Source organism: Microtus pennsylvanicus, chromosome 8 (genome assembly GCF_037038515.1).
Source record: "Microtus pennsylvanicus isolate mMicPen1 chromosome 8, mMicPen1.hap1, whole genome shotgun sequence".
Lineage (NCBI taxonomy): Eukaryota > Metazoa > Chordata > Mammalia > Rodentia > Cricetidae > Microtus > Microtus pennsylvanicus.
This window is the reverse complement of record NC_134586.1, coordinates 52,783,046-52,795,891: the sequence shown is the minus strand read 5'-3', so window position 1 is coordinate 52,795,891 and position 12,846 is coordinate 52,783,046. Positions and strand designations below refer to the sequence as shown.

At 43.1% G+C, this 12,846-nt stretch overlaps 1 protein-coding gene across 37 annotated transcripts in view; it reads right to left on the bottom strand.

Annotated features, from left to right (window-relative positions):
- Positions 1 to 12,846, bottom strand: part of Magi1 (membrane associated guanylate kinase, WW and PDZ domain containing 1) — a 625,393-nt gene that overhangs the window by 64,994 nt on the left and 547,553 nt on the right. For all 37 annotated transcript variants that reach the window (XM_075983419.1, XM_075983417.1, XM_075983421.1 and 34 more), the window contains 3 exons: positions 12,196 to 12,288; positions 5,196 to 5,378; positions 3,531 to 4,151 (listed from right to left, as the gene is read on the bottom strand). In XM_075983419.1, coding sequence (XP_075839534.1) covers positions 3,531 to 4,151; positions 5,196 to 5,378; positions 12,196 to 12,288 — 897 coding nt within the window. The remainder of the gene's footprint in view (positions 1 to 3,530; positions 4,152 to 5,195; positions 5,379 to 12,195; positions 12,289 to 12,846) is intronic.

Genomic DNA, 12,846 nt, shown 5'->3' with positions numbered 1-12,846 from the left:
AAGCCCAAAAGATCCTCTAGTTCAAAACACTCTTTTTCTTTTTTGGATGAAGAAAAGAATGTTGGGGCAAGAGTAGCATGGTGAGGACATAGCTTAACCCAGAGGCCTGCTCACTCTTGATAGACCCCGTTCAGTTCTCTTTCAGATAGACGCTTTCCCTCCAAAACACAGCCTACATTCTCCACACTCACAAACTACCGTTGCAAAGCAAAACACTGTCGAACTTCTTCAAGTCAACACAAAATTACTTCTGAAAGAGAAGCACAAAGGTGTGCATTAGCTCAGCAAACAAGGCTTTGTCCACTGTGGGGCAGAGGTGCTGTGCTGACGACACAGGAAGTGCTCCCATTCATCCCGGAAAAACCTGTACCAGGCAAGTTCTTTAGTGCATAAATTCCAATGTGGTTTTCATCTTCAACGTAAAGATAAACTGTAATATAATATACTGCCTGTGTTTAAGGAAGGAAACTTTGAGCTTTGGTGATTATACTCTCTTCAAACTCCAGTGGAGATCATGAAGGAGGTCACCAGAATCTCAGAGCAATAGCAATTTAAAAGTTTGGAGGTGGGCAGGCTAAAGTGTGGCCCTCTATCCTGTACAATAAAGCTTTGAAGTTGAAAAAAAAAAAACCAAAAACCGATTAATTCACCACTGGCTAGCATGATTTGCCAACCTCAAGAAAGCCTACAGACTCAAGCCGGCACTCGGCAGCAGACTGCTGACCACAAACACTGATGCAATTTTAAGTTGTATCAGAAAGAAAACACTCTCTCGTCTGGACAGCAGAGGGAGGAGGAGAGAAGGGCAGGCTGAGGAAGACAGCACAAGAAGGTGGGCTGTGCAGAACAGACACCTGAAGCAATAGTAGGAAGGAGGTCTAGTTGAGACGCCAGGGACAACCTGTGATAGTCTCAGCTAGCCCGCCTATGGGAGAATGACCCTGGCAAATCCAAGCCAGACCCAGAAACTATCTCCAGAAATTAACAAAAGCTATTTCATCCTTTACCTTGTTTACCTACTGATGGGAAGGAGGTAACAGACATAAAAATACTAAAAATAAAGCGTCAATTTAACCCAATCTTGATAAGGACAACCATCAAAAATGAACATGGGGCTTAGGAACTAAAACAGACGCTGCCAACATCCAAACCCATTTTATAAGGCATATGAAACCCCATCCTTCCAACATGGATGCCGGAGCATCATTGGTGATGTGGATTTAATGAGCGAATCAATCTGCTTACCAGAAACTATGACAGAAATGAGATTTATGAGCAGTCAGTGAACTGACCGCTCACTTTCTCATCTCAGCCAACTGCTGTCCTGTTTCTTCATCAAACATTCTCCTTCCACCCCCACCACAGGGAAGGATGATTAAATGTCAGCTCCAAAGCAAACAACTAATGCATGGCACAACCAAATGTATTTTTATGCTTTTGAGAAAGATTAATAGTAGCTGGCGACGGCCTGCCAACTGCAGATGTACAAACTTCCCATCCTACACATAAATCAAGCACAGGGTGTATGACATACTTTACAGACTGTCGATGTTACAGTGATTTTAAATTACTCAGGTTGTAGAGTAAACCATGTAGATGTTGACTAATGAGGCAATATATTCTGAATCTTTCCATATGAATGTTATAAAATGTAATAGCATCAACGGAAAGACAGTCCCAGGAATTAAAATACACTTAGTTAACAAGAAGGGGGTATATATATTTCTATAATCAACCCTTTGCAATTTTAGGCAAGTACATTATGAATTGAGTTAGTAGATTATCATAAAGCTATTTTTTGGTACCTTTATAAGTGAATCTAATGATGGAAAAGGCCAGTGCATAATACACTCAATAGAAAAGAAGGATTAAAATAGTTCAGAGAGGAAACTGGCTGTAAAACGCACAGGAGGTGGATCAGAGAGATGCCTGCTGGACCAGCCAAACACATGAAGAAGTATGCAAAGTCAACATTGTTCATAGGTACGTTGGCAAAGCACTGGACTAGGGACAGCAGAACCAGAGGTGGGCTGAACAGTTCGGCTCTATTAGTAGCTGCCACTTCCCTGCATCCCATGGGAACGGTAAAGATCAGAACGCTCATGCACACATGCATGAGCGCACACTCACCGGTTTGTCTACATGAACCAAAGTCACTTGGAATCAGAAGAGACCTCAAAATGTACTGGAGTGTTGAGCCAAGTCAGTCTGCACGATGGTTTTAAATTTTAGACGGGGTCTCACTATGTATTTCTGGCTGTCCTCGAACTCACAGAGATCCACCTGCCTCTGTCTACCAAGTGCGCCATCACACCAGGCCTGCACAATGGTTTTGATGAAGTTAGAAGAACATGTTAACCAACTCAGCGTTGTGCTATGTTCTGGATTTCCTCTAATGGCCCTAATCACTTTGATCACACAATACACAGTTTCAAGTGAGCACCCGTGTTACAAGGAAACCACATTTCATAACTGATCCTTTCCAAGGACTCAACTATAAGTATGAAATGTTGGTCTGGGGAGGACCGGGGGAACCATCAATGAGCTACAACTAGTTACAAGTTCACAGTCCAGGAGTGAGACATTTCAATACTGAGTACTTCTTAATTTGAAATTAACAAATACTGGGAGTGTGGATGAGGAAGAAAATGGGAAGCTTAGGGAAGGAAAAAGAAAGAAGGAAGCTTACTGTTGAGACGAAGATGATGTGGGTTCTACAGCATCACTCTGAAAGGAGTCAGGTGTGCTAAATGCTAGGGCTAACGGACAACAATACGCAGATGTGCGTGCTGGCTTATTATGTTCCCGGGAAAGAAAAAGAAAGAAAATAAAAGTATAAAATAATGGCTCATGACAATAGTTAATAATGCCGGCAGTGAGAAATACAATCACGGTCCCGGTCGATAGACGAGAAATGCTGTAGACGTGCCAGAGGTCAATTTAGACAGCGAGACAGATAACTCCCTAGGGAGAGAACTGTGAGAAACCGAGCCAGGGAACTAGAAAGGTCCTGAGGCAGGAAAGGACAAAGCCAGTGTGGCTACCATCCTGGGGAACAGCAGAACAGCAGTAAGAACTGAGGCTGGGAGAGCGGCCTCAGGGGCACACGGTTCAGCCTCTGCGGTCAGGGCCAGGAGTCTTACAAGAAAAATCTTCCTTGCTTTTAAAAGACAAATCTTACTTATTTTTAAAAGAACCAGGATCCGTTTGACAGAATCACTCTAATTCAGTGTATGCAAAATAATACAGAAACTTGACTGTGAAGAGTGTTGAAAGCAACCCACAGATATTTGCCAAGTATTTTCAAGTAAGTAGGTGAAAGTGATCCAGGCCTGGGTGTATGGCCTGCTGGCACACTGCTTGCCTACCATGCTGAAGGCCCGGGGTTCAACTTTCAGTGTCTCAAAAAGGAGAAAAAGAACAACAAATCTTCAAATGAAGAAACAAAACACCGCCAGGTAGTTGAAGACTAGTAAGCCAACCGACGCACCTCAGATTCCAAAAGCAAAGAAGAAAATCGACCTACGTACCTCCTCGCTGCACCAACAGTGTGACCTCACTTCCCTTTGGACACTCGATTAGCATGTCCACGACTTGGTTGTGCGTCAGGGCCTGCACGTTCTTCTTATTCACTTCCACGATAAGATCCCCTTCCTTGAGGCCCCTGCAGCGGGGACTGTCAACAATCTGTTTCACTCTTTGGCCGCCCCCACCGGGACTATCTGCAATGGTAAAGCCAAAGCCCATTGGCCCTTTGACTATATGAACAGTTATCAGCTCCGGCTGCGTGGCTATGGAAGAAGCCAAAGAGACCGTGTCATTGGGATAACCATAAGAACTGTTGGAAGTCACGTCGGCAGGGCTGCTTGGCCTGGCATCCTTCATGCTGCTGACTTTGCCTGTTTTACTACTGTGGCTTGCTGGTGAATCATAGGTCTCTTGTCCATTAACAATAATTGGTTCTTTGTCCAAAATGGCCACCGAGGTCACTAAACTTGTATTGGGGTCATCCGGGTCAAAAGGCAATGGATAACCTCTGCAGAGTTCAAGGTCCACACTGGCACCAATAGGAATGGACTGGAAGATTTTTACAACTTGAGCATGTGTGTGTCCCAGAACACAGGTGTCATTCACGCTGACAATCACATCCCCTGTAAGAGGCAAGAGCATGAAGGTCAAAACCCAGCACCAAAAACTGTTGTGACAGTCATATTCTCCTAATGTTTAGAGCCCACCACCTAAGATTCGTCACTATAGGCCTGTTTGGAGCCAAAGATGCTTGAAAGAGGAACTCTATTTTATTTCCTCCCGAGAACTCCGCATAGACGATGTTCTTCCCACACGAGAAGTAGCATTCTTACCTGGGTATATCCTGGTTACTACGGATAAGCAACCAGCCCTAGGAGAAGTTGATGCACACTGACCTTGTTAAACCATATGTGACTTCCCAGTCACCTCTCTCCTCTTCTACTGACTTCGCTGCTCTAGCCTAAGCCCGTGTGCCCCTGTCACATTCTTATAACCTAGTCTGTTCACTGTGCCTTGTGCTAAACATCATCTTTGGGCTGCTGTTTACTGTTGAGGGCCCTGTGTCACATCTGACTCATCCTTTGTGTTTAGGGAGGCAGTTTCGTAGACAAGGTCTCACTCTGCAGCTCCATAGCTATCCGAGTGCCGGCATTACAAACCATTAGATCCTGTTCTAAACTCATCTTACATGAACATATATGCTTTCCTCTTGCTGACCAATCTTTTTGAAATTTTAGTTCTTCTGTACCTTCAATATGAATCTGAATGAAACAGGGTGGGGGTGGAGTGACCACCTGCCAAAACCAGATTGGCTATTTAACTGATAATAAACCTTTCTTTTAGCATATGTGTCTTCTGGGCTAAATGACAATATAATAATCCTTGAAAGAACACTGGAGTTCTAAGTTTAGAATTCATTTATTCAAGTGGATCTACATTTTTAGTAAATTACTGCTTTACTATATGCAATAGCACTGTAACAGGTTTCTAAAGTCAAAGAAGCTTCAAAGGTTTTCATGTGGACTGGGGGTAGGGGGTGTTGTAAGAGAGGGATCTAGCTCATTGCAAGGTATATAAAGGACACACATAAAGGAATCATGATGCCCTTGTTCAGATGTGGGCAGAGGCCTCACCACATGGAACATGCTATGGCCATGTGAACTCACCTGTCTCCATCTTGCCATCCAGGGCAGCAGGACCATCTAGGACGAGGCTCTTGATCTGCAGGAACTCATCAGGTTCGTCCCCTCCAACCACTGTGAAGCCAAAGCCACGGCTGCTTTTCCGTAGCTTCGTGTGAATGAACTTGCCTTTTAACTCAGAAGGGTTTCTTGTAAAAAAGGGTTTGCCTGGTTTAGATTAGAAGGAGAGAAACACAAGGAAATTCACTGTCAGTATACCTGTGAATGAACCAAGGATGCTAGGAGACAATGCAGACAGCTGTTCAAGAGCATGGCTTGAGGCTATGGATATAGATGGGGCCTCTTTGGGACCAGAGAGATGACTAGTAGTTAAGAGCACTTGCTGCTCTTCCTGGGTACCCAAGTTTGGTTTTCAGCATCACATCAGGTAGTCCACAACCACTGTAAGTCCAACTCTAGGGAATCTGATAGCCTCTTCTGTTCCCTATGGGCACCTGCACATACATGAAGTGTATACACACACAAATACACACACACACATTCATAAATACATTTTAAAACTCTTTTCTTGGGGCTGGAGAGATGGCTCAGTGGTTAAGAGCATTGCCTGCTCTTCCAAAGGTCCTGAGTTCAATTCCCAGCAACCACATGGTGGCGCACATCCATCTGAAATGAGATCTGGTGCCCTCTTCTGGCCTGCAGGCAGACCCACAGACAGAATATTGTATACATAATAAATAAATAAATAAAATAGAAAAAAAAAGACATTTGATTTAAAAAAAAAAAAAACAAAAAAACCCCAACTCTTTTCTTGATTGTAGGAATGAGAGTGCTCCTGTACACTCTGTTTAGGAGGTGGATGTCATAATCATATTATCATACATAGAGGATATCTTTCTTTCAAGATAGGGTTTCATGTAACCCAAGCTAGCCTCCAGCCTCTTATACAAACACAGATGACTTTGAACTTCTGATCTTCCTGCCTCCACCTCCCAAGTGCTAGCTTAGAGGTGTGCGGTACAGAAATCCAAACTAGTGTGTCGGAAACACAGGGCATTCTCTCCGTTACAGCTCAATCTCAGGCATGTCATCTTCCAGGTCCAAAAGAAAAGGGAAGAAGACAAAAAAACAGTCTCAGGATTATGACTTTCTTCCTCAATTACAGCATGGTTTACAGCTACTGGGCTGCCACAGCCTCCTTCAAGGAAGCAGCTGGTCTTTGCTTTGTACCATGGTTTTCTTTTCTATTTTGCAGTGTTTACTATAATGCGCTACATGGACATGGCTTCTATGCGTAGGACCAACTGAACAGAAACTTTAGTTTTAGTTTTTAACCATACTGTTGGTCAGAAGATTATAAGAGATGCCCTTAAACCATTCAGGCTATTGGCAGTGACCTTGACTGACTCCCAGAACTTTAAGGTAGGTCCCTACTGCTGAAGACAACACTTGCTTTGATCATATAACTTGAAAGAATGGATCTAGAAGTGCCCTGGAAGGGCCCTCTCTGAGGACTGGCTTTTAAAGTATCTGAAGGTGCTATGTAAGCTGCCAACGGAGCAAGGTGGTCACTAATCCTGCCTAGCTGTGAAGCCTATGAGCCACAACAGTGACTAGCCTGGCAAGATATCCCCAGGTGTGATGCTGGCACTTTTATCTTGGGTCTATTGAACAAACTGTCTTTTTGGATTTAAGACACATTCAATAGGAGGAATCCATGCCTGTTATTGTCACCTAGCCAACTTCCTAATGGCTGATTAGATCACAGACCCTGAAGGAGAATCCACCATTGTTATCTTCCTAAGCCAATAATTTCTAACTATATTCTAGATACTTACCCTTTTGTACAGAGAAAGTAGATATCTTTTCACTCAACAATTTTAGGCACAGATTGAGACTATTAGAAAAATCAAATCCACAACTGGTCAAAATGCAGAGAATAAATGACCTTGTGATTCCTAGTTCCAACAGATATATACAACACAACTCTATCTCTAAGGTTCAGTAACTATCAGGGAGGAGGAGCAGAGATGACCAAGACCCCTGATGCTGATGAATGCTTTCTGCTTATGACAGAAAGTTACACTTGTGAAATCTCAACAATATGGTTGTCTAAACAAGATGGGCACATTGACAACACCAGCTAACATGCAAATGTGATACAGGAAATTCTGAAAGGCCTACTTCTAGGGCTACAGGCAATCCATGATTGTAGAGAGAAGGTGGGGAGAGGAAAAAGAAGGGGGAGGAAAAGAAAGGCTCAGTGTTCTTCAAGTACAAGCTCCTGATAAGTTATCCAATCCTATATTGTCAGTCTTTTAAACAAGTGTACACGTAAGTAACACTAAATGGACTCAATAGGTTGTATCTATGTATAGATGTAATAATGATGATGATGATGAAAGAAGAAGAGGTCATGAATTTGAGAGGTAGTTGGGGACATGGGAGGAAATGGAGGGGGACAAGGAAGGCGGAATGGAAATGATTTAGATAGAATACTCATGTATGACAATCTCAAAATAAAATTAAACAAAAAAGTAGCATTTCAGAACTAATTCACAAAGCAGTATTCAGGCCTTACTAAGTCTTTCTCTGCATCCAAGAAGCTCGTTGGAATTTCTCGGGTTATCCCAAGCAGCAGCCATTTGCCTCGTTCCTAATTTCATTTGCTATACTCTGCCCTTGCTACACCCCCCTCATCTGCTCTATTTCTTTTCTATCGAAATACATTCTTTTAAAAGGGAGAAAAAGAAGCTACCCCATGCCTTTGCACTTAGCAGCCTTGGCAGCCAGTTAGAAAAGTTATTTTTGGTTAGCTATAACTAAAAGGCTTAAAAAGGTCTCTGGGCACACACACAAATTTTAATTGCATATTTTAAAAAGTCTCTGGCTCTTACAAAGAAGGCTCCTTCAAATTGGCTATAGTCAGAGGTCTGCTCACAAACCTCTCCAGTGCAGTCAGTCCAAGGCTTATTGGAAACTCAACAAATGGCAGCCCTGTAACTGTGGTTAAAGAGAGGCAAGATTTGGCAGCATTTGCCAGGCACAGTCATTTGCCAAGGTGTGGGGAGGAGGATGGCACCTCCAGCAAAGACTTCTGGGAGACAGCTCCCAGGACAATTACCGGGTGAAAAGTCGAAGACAGGGAAAATGGGCTCCGAAATTCACTTTGGGCTATGGAAGTCAAATGGCCTAGGTCTTACAGAAGAGGCTGACAGGACTCTAGAGAGCTTGAGGGGTACACATTTTAGCCATGCAGAGACCTCAACAGCTACTGACTTCTCAGTGAGACTTTCATGGACAACATTATTAAACGGTGCAACGTTTCCAGGCCCCCCCTTCCCGCTTTATTTTTGTCCTGAGAGTTGAGTGCTCTAACACAGTACACATCTCACTGACTGGCTTGGCTTACTGTGCCCGTGCAGAAGAAGCACTACGCATGTTCTAAACTCAGTAGACTACATGCTCCGAGAGACTCACTTGCAGATTTGGGGCTTAGAATTCGAGTACTGTGATATGTAGGAGGTGCTCTAACAATTTCTGTCTAAGGACTGAATGGCTAAAGAAGGACACAATGAACAGATCCAGCAAGATCCTGAGAATGATGAAAAGAAGTGGCCAGGTACTGGTACCTTTGCTTTTTATTATGGGCAAAGTTAGAAAATGCACCACATAGCTTACCTGAATTTTAGCTACAGAGACAATATCAGAATTTTGTATTAATGCACATTTTATTATGTTTTAGGTATGGGTGATTCATGGGTTAGGAATTATTTTCTCCCACAAGAATGGAGATTTGATATTCTTGGTTGCTGCTCTGTGGTCTACGCCTTCTGTTGAGACACCAATTTCTTGGTTGTGTATCTACAAACTCACTCGAATGTCTATTAAAAACATACTCAATTTAGGCTTACCCTATGACTACTGAATGAGGATCTTTTGGTTTGGGTTCAGAACTCTGCCCTTGAACTACCCTTAAGTATTCTCTGCCAGGTCAGAACTAGACTCTGGTACTTGGATTCTCTACACTGGAAGCTTCTACCATTACTTAGTGCAGCATTGGGAATCCTGAGCATTTACACCGATCTATATGGCAGCCACTACACCATGTAAGGAGATATCAAAGCCTTGACATAAGGCTAATGGCCAAAAAATTTCAATTTTTTTTTCAGTTGCAGCTAATTTAAACCTAAATGATAATATGTAACCAGTGACACTGTACTAAACAGTAGAGCTTAACTCAGGAAATAAAGTCCCCCACAAAAGTAAAATGATAAAAAGTTATGAGCCAGAAGTTCATCGATTCCTAATGACAATGGCATTTATATGTATGTTCTACTACTTCGTGGCAAGCCTCTCTTTCTATTTGAGTGTGGTACATCTAAAGAGAAACAGAGATGGTACCAATTTCACACAAGGGTTATTAAGAACAACCAAAATGGATCATGGGCATGAAGGGCTTAGAGGGGGGACCTGGTATGCAATATGGTTCAATAAATCAGTCATCATAAAGCTGGAAGATGGGTCCAGCGGGGAGAAGAAGCTACAGAAGTCCATCCCCAAACCCAATCTGGAAGCTGGAGAGTCTGTCCAAGAACATTTACAAAATGACCAGTTGCTGGGAAGTAAAGTCAGTCATGGGAGAATTTGGTTTAAAAATTAACCACCAAGTCAAGTCGTAAGATGGCTTCTTAATCTACCATCACAACTAGATAATGTGCAAAACTAGGATGTGTGAGCGGCAGGCTGGTAACCTGGTTATAAACCACGAGACTCAAGTCTAAAAGTTTACTACACTCCCAGCTTAGAGAGATGAGACCGGGCGTCAATGTGTTTCTTTGGTGTTAGTTATACTCCAAAGACTGTGTCTGCAGGATGAGGCTCGACAGGAAGGCCTCACTGTAGGTTGGCTATGAGAATGGCTAAATCTGTGGAGAATTCAGTGGACCTGGACTGTCTCAGCCCACCGTCAGGTTCAACAGGACTAAAGAAGATAAAGAAAAATAATCCAAAGTCCATGAGTATGGCTCAGTAGTAGAGCAGCTGCCTGAGACACCATGGATCTAGGCCTAATGGTTCTCGCCTTTAACGCCAGCCCAGAGGAGGCAGATAGGAGGATCTCTGTGAGTTTGAGGCCAGCCTAGTGTATGCAGCTAGTTCCAAGCCATCCAGAGCTATAGAGTAAGAACACGCCTCAAACAAAACCAAAAAAGCAGGGAGACTGGGATGAAACACACGGACAAAGGCCATGTGTAGTCTTAGATGTGCTTTAGGCACATGGTAATCCATGTCCTGTACATTTCAATTTTTAGTGTATTTCATCTCTTAAAACAATTCTTTTTTAAGAACATGAGCCAACACTCAACAAAAATATGCACATGTATGCATAGATACACACTGTTTCACTCAGTAGTACTGTAATTTCAACAGAAAATACCTATCAAGGGGTTCTACCTGATTGGGGATTAACAAGACAAACAAACTCCTAGTCTCATGCCTCCATGGATTTAAAGCTTAATGAAGAAAATACTGTGAAATAACACAGCACCAATGAACACTAATTACACTGTTTAGTTCCATAAATGACAAGTGCAGAAAAGTGAAGAGTGAATGACAGGAAGCAGGGGTAAGTCAAAGAGTGAGAAGACAAGACAGCGGCACAGACGCAGCGGCACAGACGTCTGAGACTATGTAACTCTTTAAAGTGGTCCATGATGTGGCTGGTTCAGGGCAATTCAATGAGGCTGGTACAACTCAATTACTATGAGAGGTGAATCAAGAAGACGTGAGCCAAAGAAGGGATCTTCTATTCCAAGAAATGCTGAGGACACTACAGTAATGATGGTATTAATTAAGTTATTATAGACTACAGGCTATCTTTAGGAAAGCATTATCATAATAAAATATAGTTGTATTCTCAAAGATATTAATAATGATCTAATGATGACATCAGCTACTAGAGACAACTTCCCACTGGTTTCAAGGCTCCATACTACCAACATTCCAGTTCTGCAACACTATCCAATGTGGTTCTACTTTTCTTATTTGAAAACAAACAAACAAACAAACAAACAAACCAAAAACAAAAGCAAGCAACCCCAGACAAGCTGCCTGTCTTCCATCACCGAAGAGTAATAAGGCCTGACTATAGCAAGGCTCAAGAACCCAAATTATGAATGATTCTTTTGAAGAGGCTAAGGTTATAAATAAAAGTAAGACCCATGTAAATGCTGGAGGACACACCAAAGCAAGACAGCAGCAGGGAAGGACTTTTAAGATAAAGTTATTTACACTTAGAAGAAAATACTACTCAAAAGCAAATGTGTTGCCTGGAACCTCAAAATATCGGACACCCAATTTAAAAAATATTTTGGTCTCTGAATCACTCATTCCCAACCCTGGGGTGGTTCTACTCCTGAGGGGCATCTAACAACGTCTAGGCATCTTTCAGATTATCATGGTACCAGCAGGAGGTGGGTGTATGCTCCTGAAGTCAAGTGGATAGGGGATCACACTTAGTAAGTGCTGAAGACAGTCTCCTTTACAAAGAATTATCTAGCCAGAAGTGTCGAGAGCACTGAAGCTTAGGAATCAACAAACCTCATTTTTATTTTTTTCGTTGGTTTTTTGAAACAGGGTTTCTCTGTGTCACAGCCCAAGCTGTCCTGGAACTAGTTCTCGTAGACCAGGCTGGTCTCACAGAGAGACCTGCCTCTGCCTCCCGAGTGCTAGGATTAGAGGCGTGAGCCACCAACGCCCGGCTGCAGACTTAATTTTTAAAATGAGACTTTAGGACTAGCAAGATAGCTTGGCAAAGGTGCTCCACGTCAAGCCATATGCCCCAGGTGGTAGAAGAGAGAACTAATTTGTTCAAGCTGCACTTTGACCTTCACATGTGTTATGTGGGATGAGTATGGGGGTGGCACACACACACACACACACACGCACACAATCAATGTAATGAAGAAATTAAACAGTGAGACGCTAGAGCTCCAACTACCATGCAATCAAGACGCCACATTACCCTGAAGTGGAGCTTCCCTGGCTGGCTCCGGATTGCTCTGGGCATGGGAGGGCGCGACAGGAGGCACAAGGGACGCATGATCTTCTGTCCATTCTACAAGAAAGAAAAGAAGCTGTTTCCTGGGCTGTCTCTCAACAGCTGCACCGTTTATCTTCTCAGTAAAAGCCAGAGCAATGAATCAATAGCAGGTGGGGAGCAAGAGAAGCAGCCGACCGACCTCCCTTTGTGGTGAAGACGGCAAGATCTTTCTCTCTCACGTCTGATCTTCAGGTAAGGAAATATGACATAACTGGTAAAAACTCAACTTTAGACGCTTTAAGTGAAAATAAGGGGTTTTTGTATTGTTTTCTCCCCTCCCTCCCTCCCTCCCTCCCTCCCTCCCTCCCTCCCTCCCTCCCTCCCTCCCTTCCTTCCTTCCTTCCTTCCTTCCTTCCTTCCTTTCTTTCCTTTCTTTCTGTAGCAGTATAAATCCACCTGAATGTAGCAACATATGAAAGAACCTTCTACAGGCTCAATGAGGGGTGGGCCATGAAACCATTTTGCTGAGAAGCAAACTTCCATTCTCTCGGAAACCCAAAGGGAAGCCACTGCCAGATCCCAAGTCTAATCTCATGAAGGTTGGAGGCCAAGGGCCACCTTGCAGTGAATGAC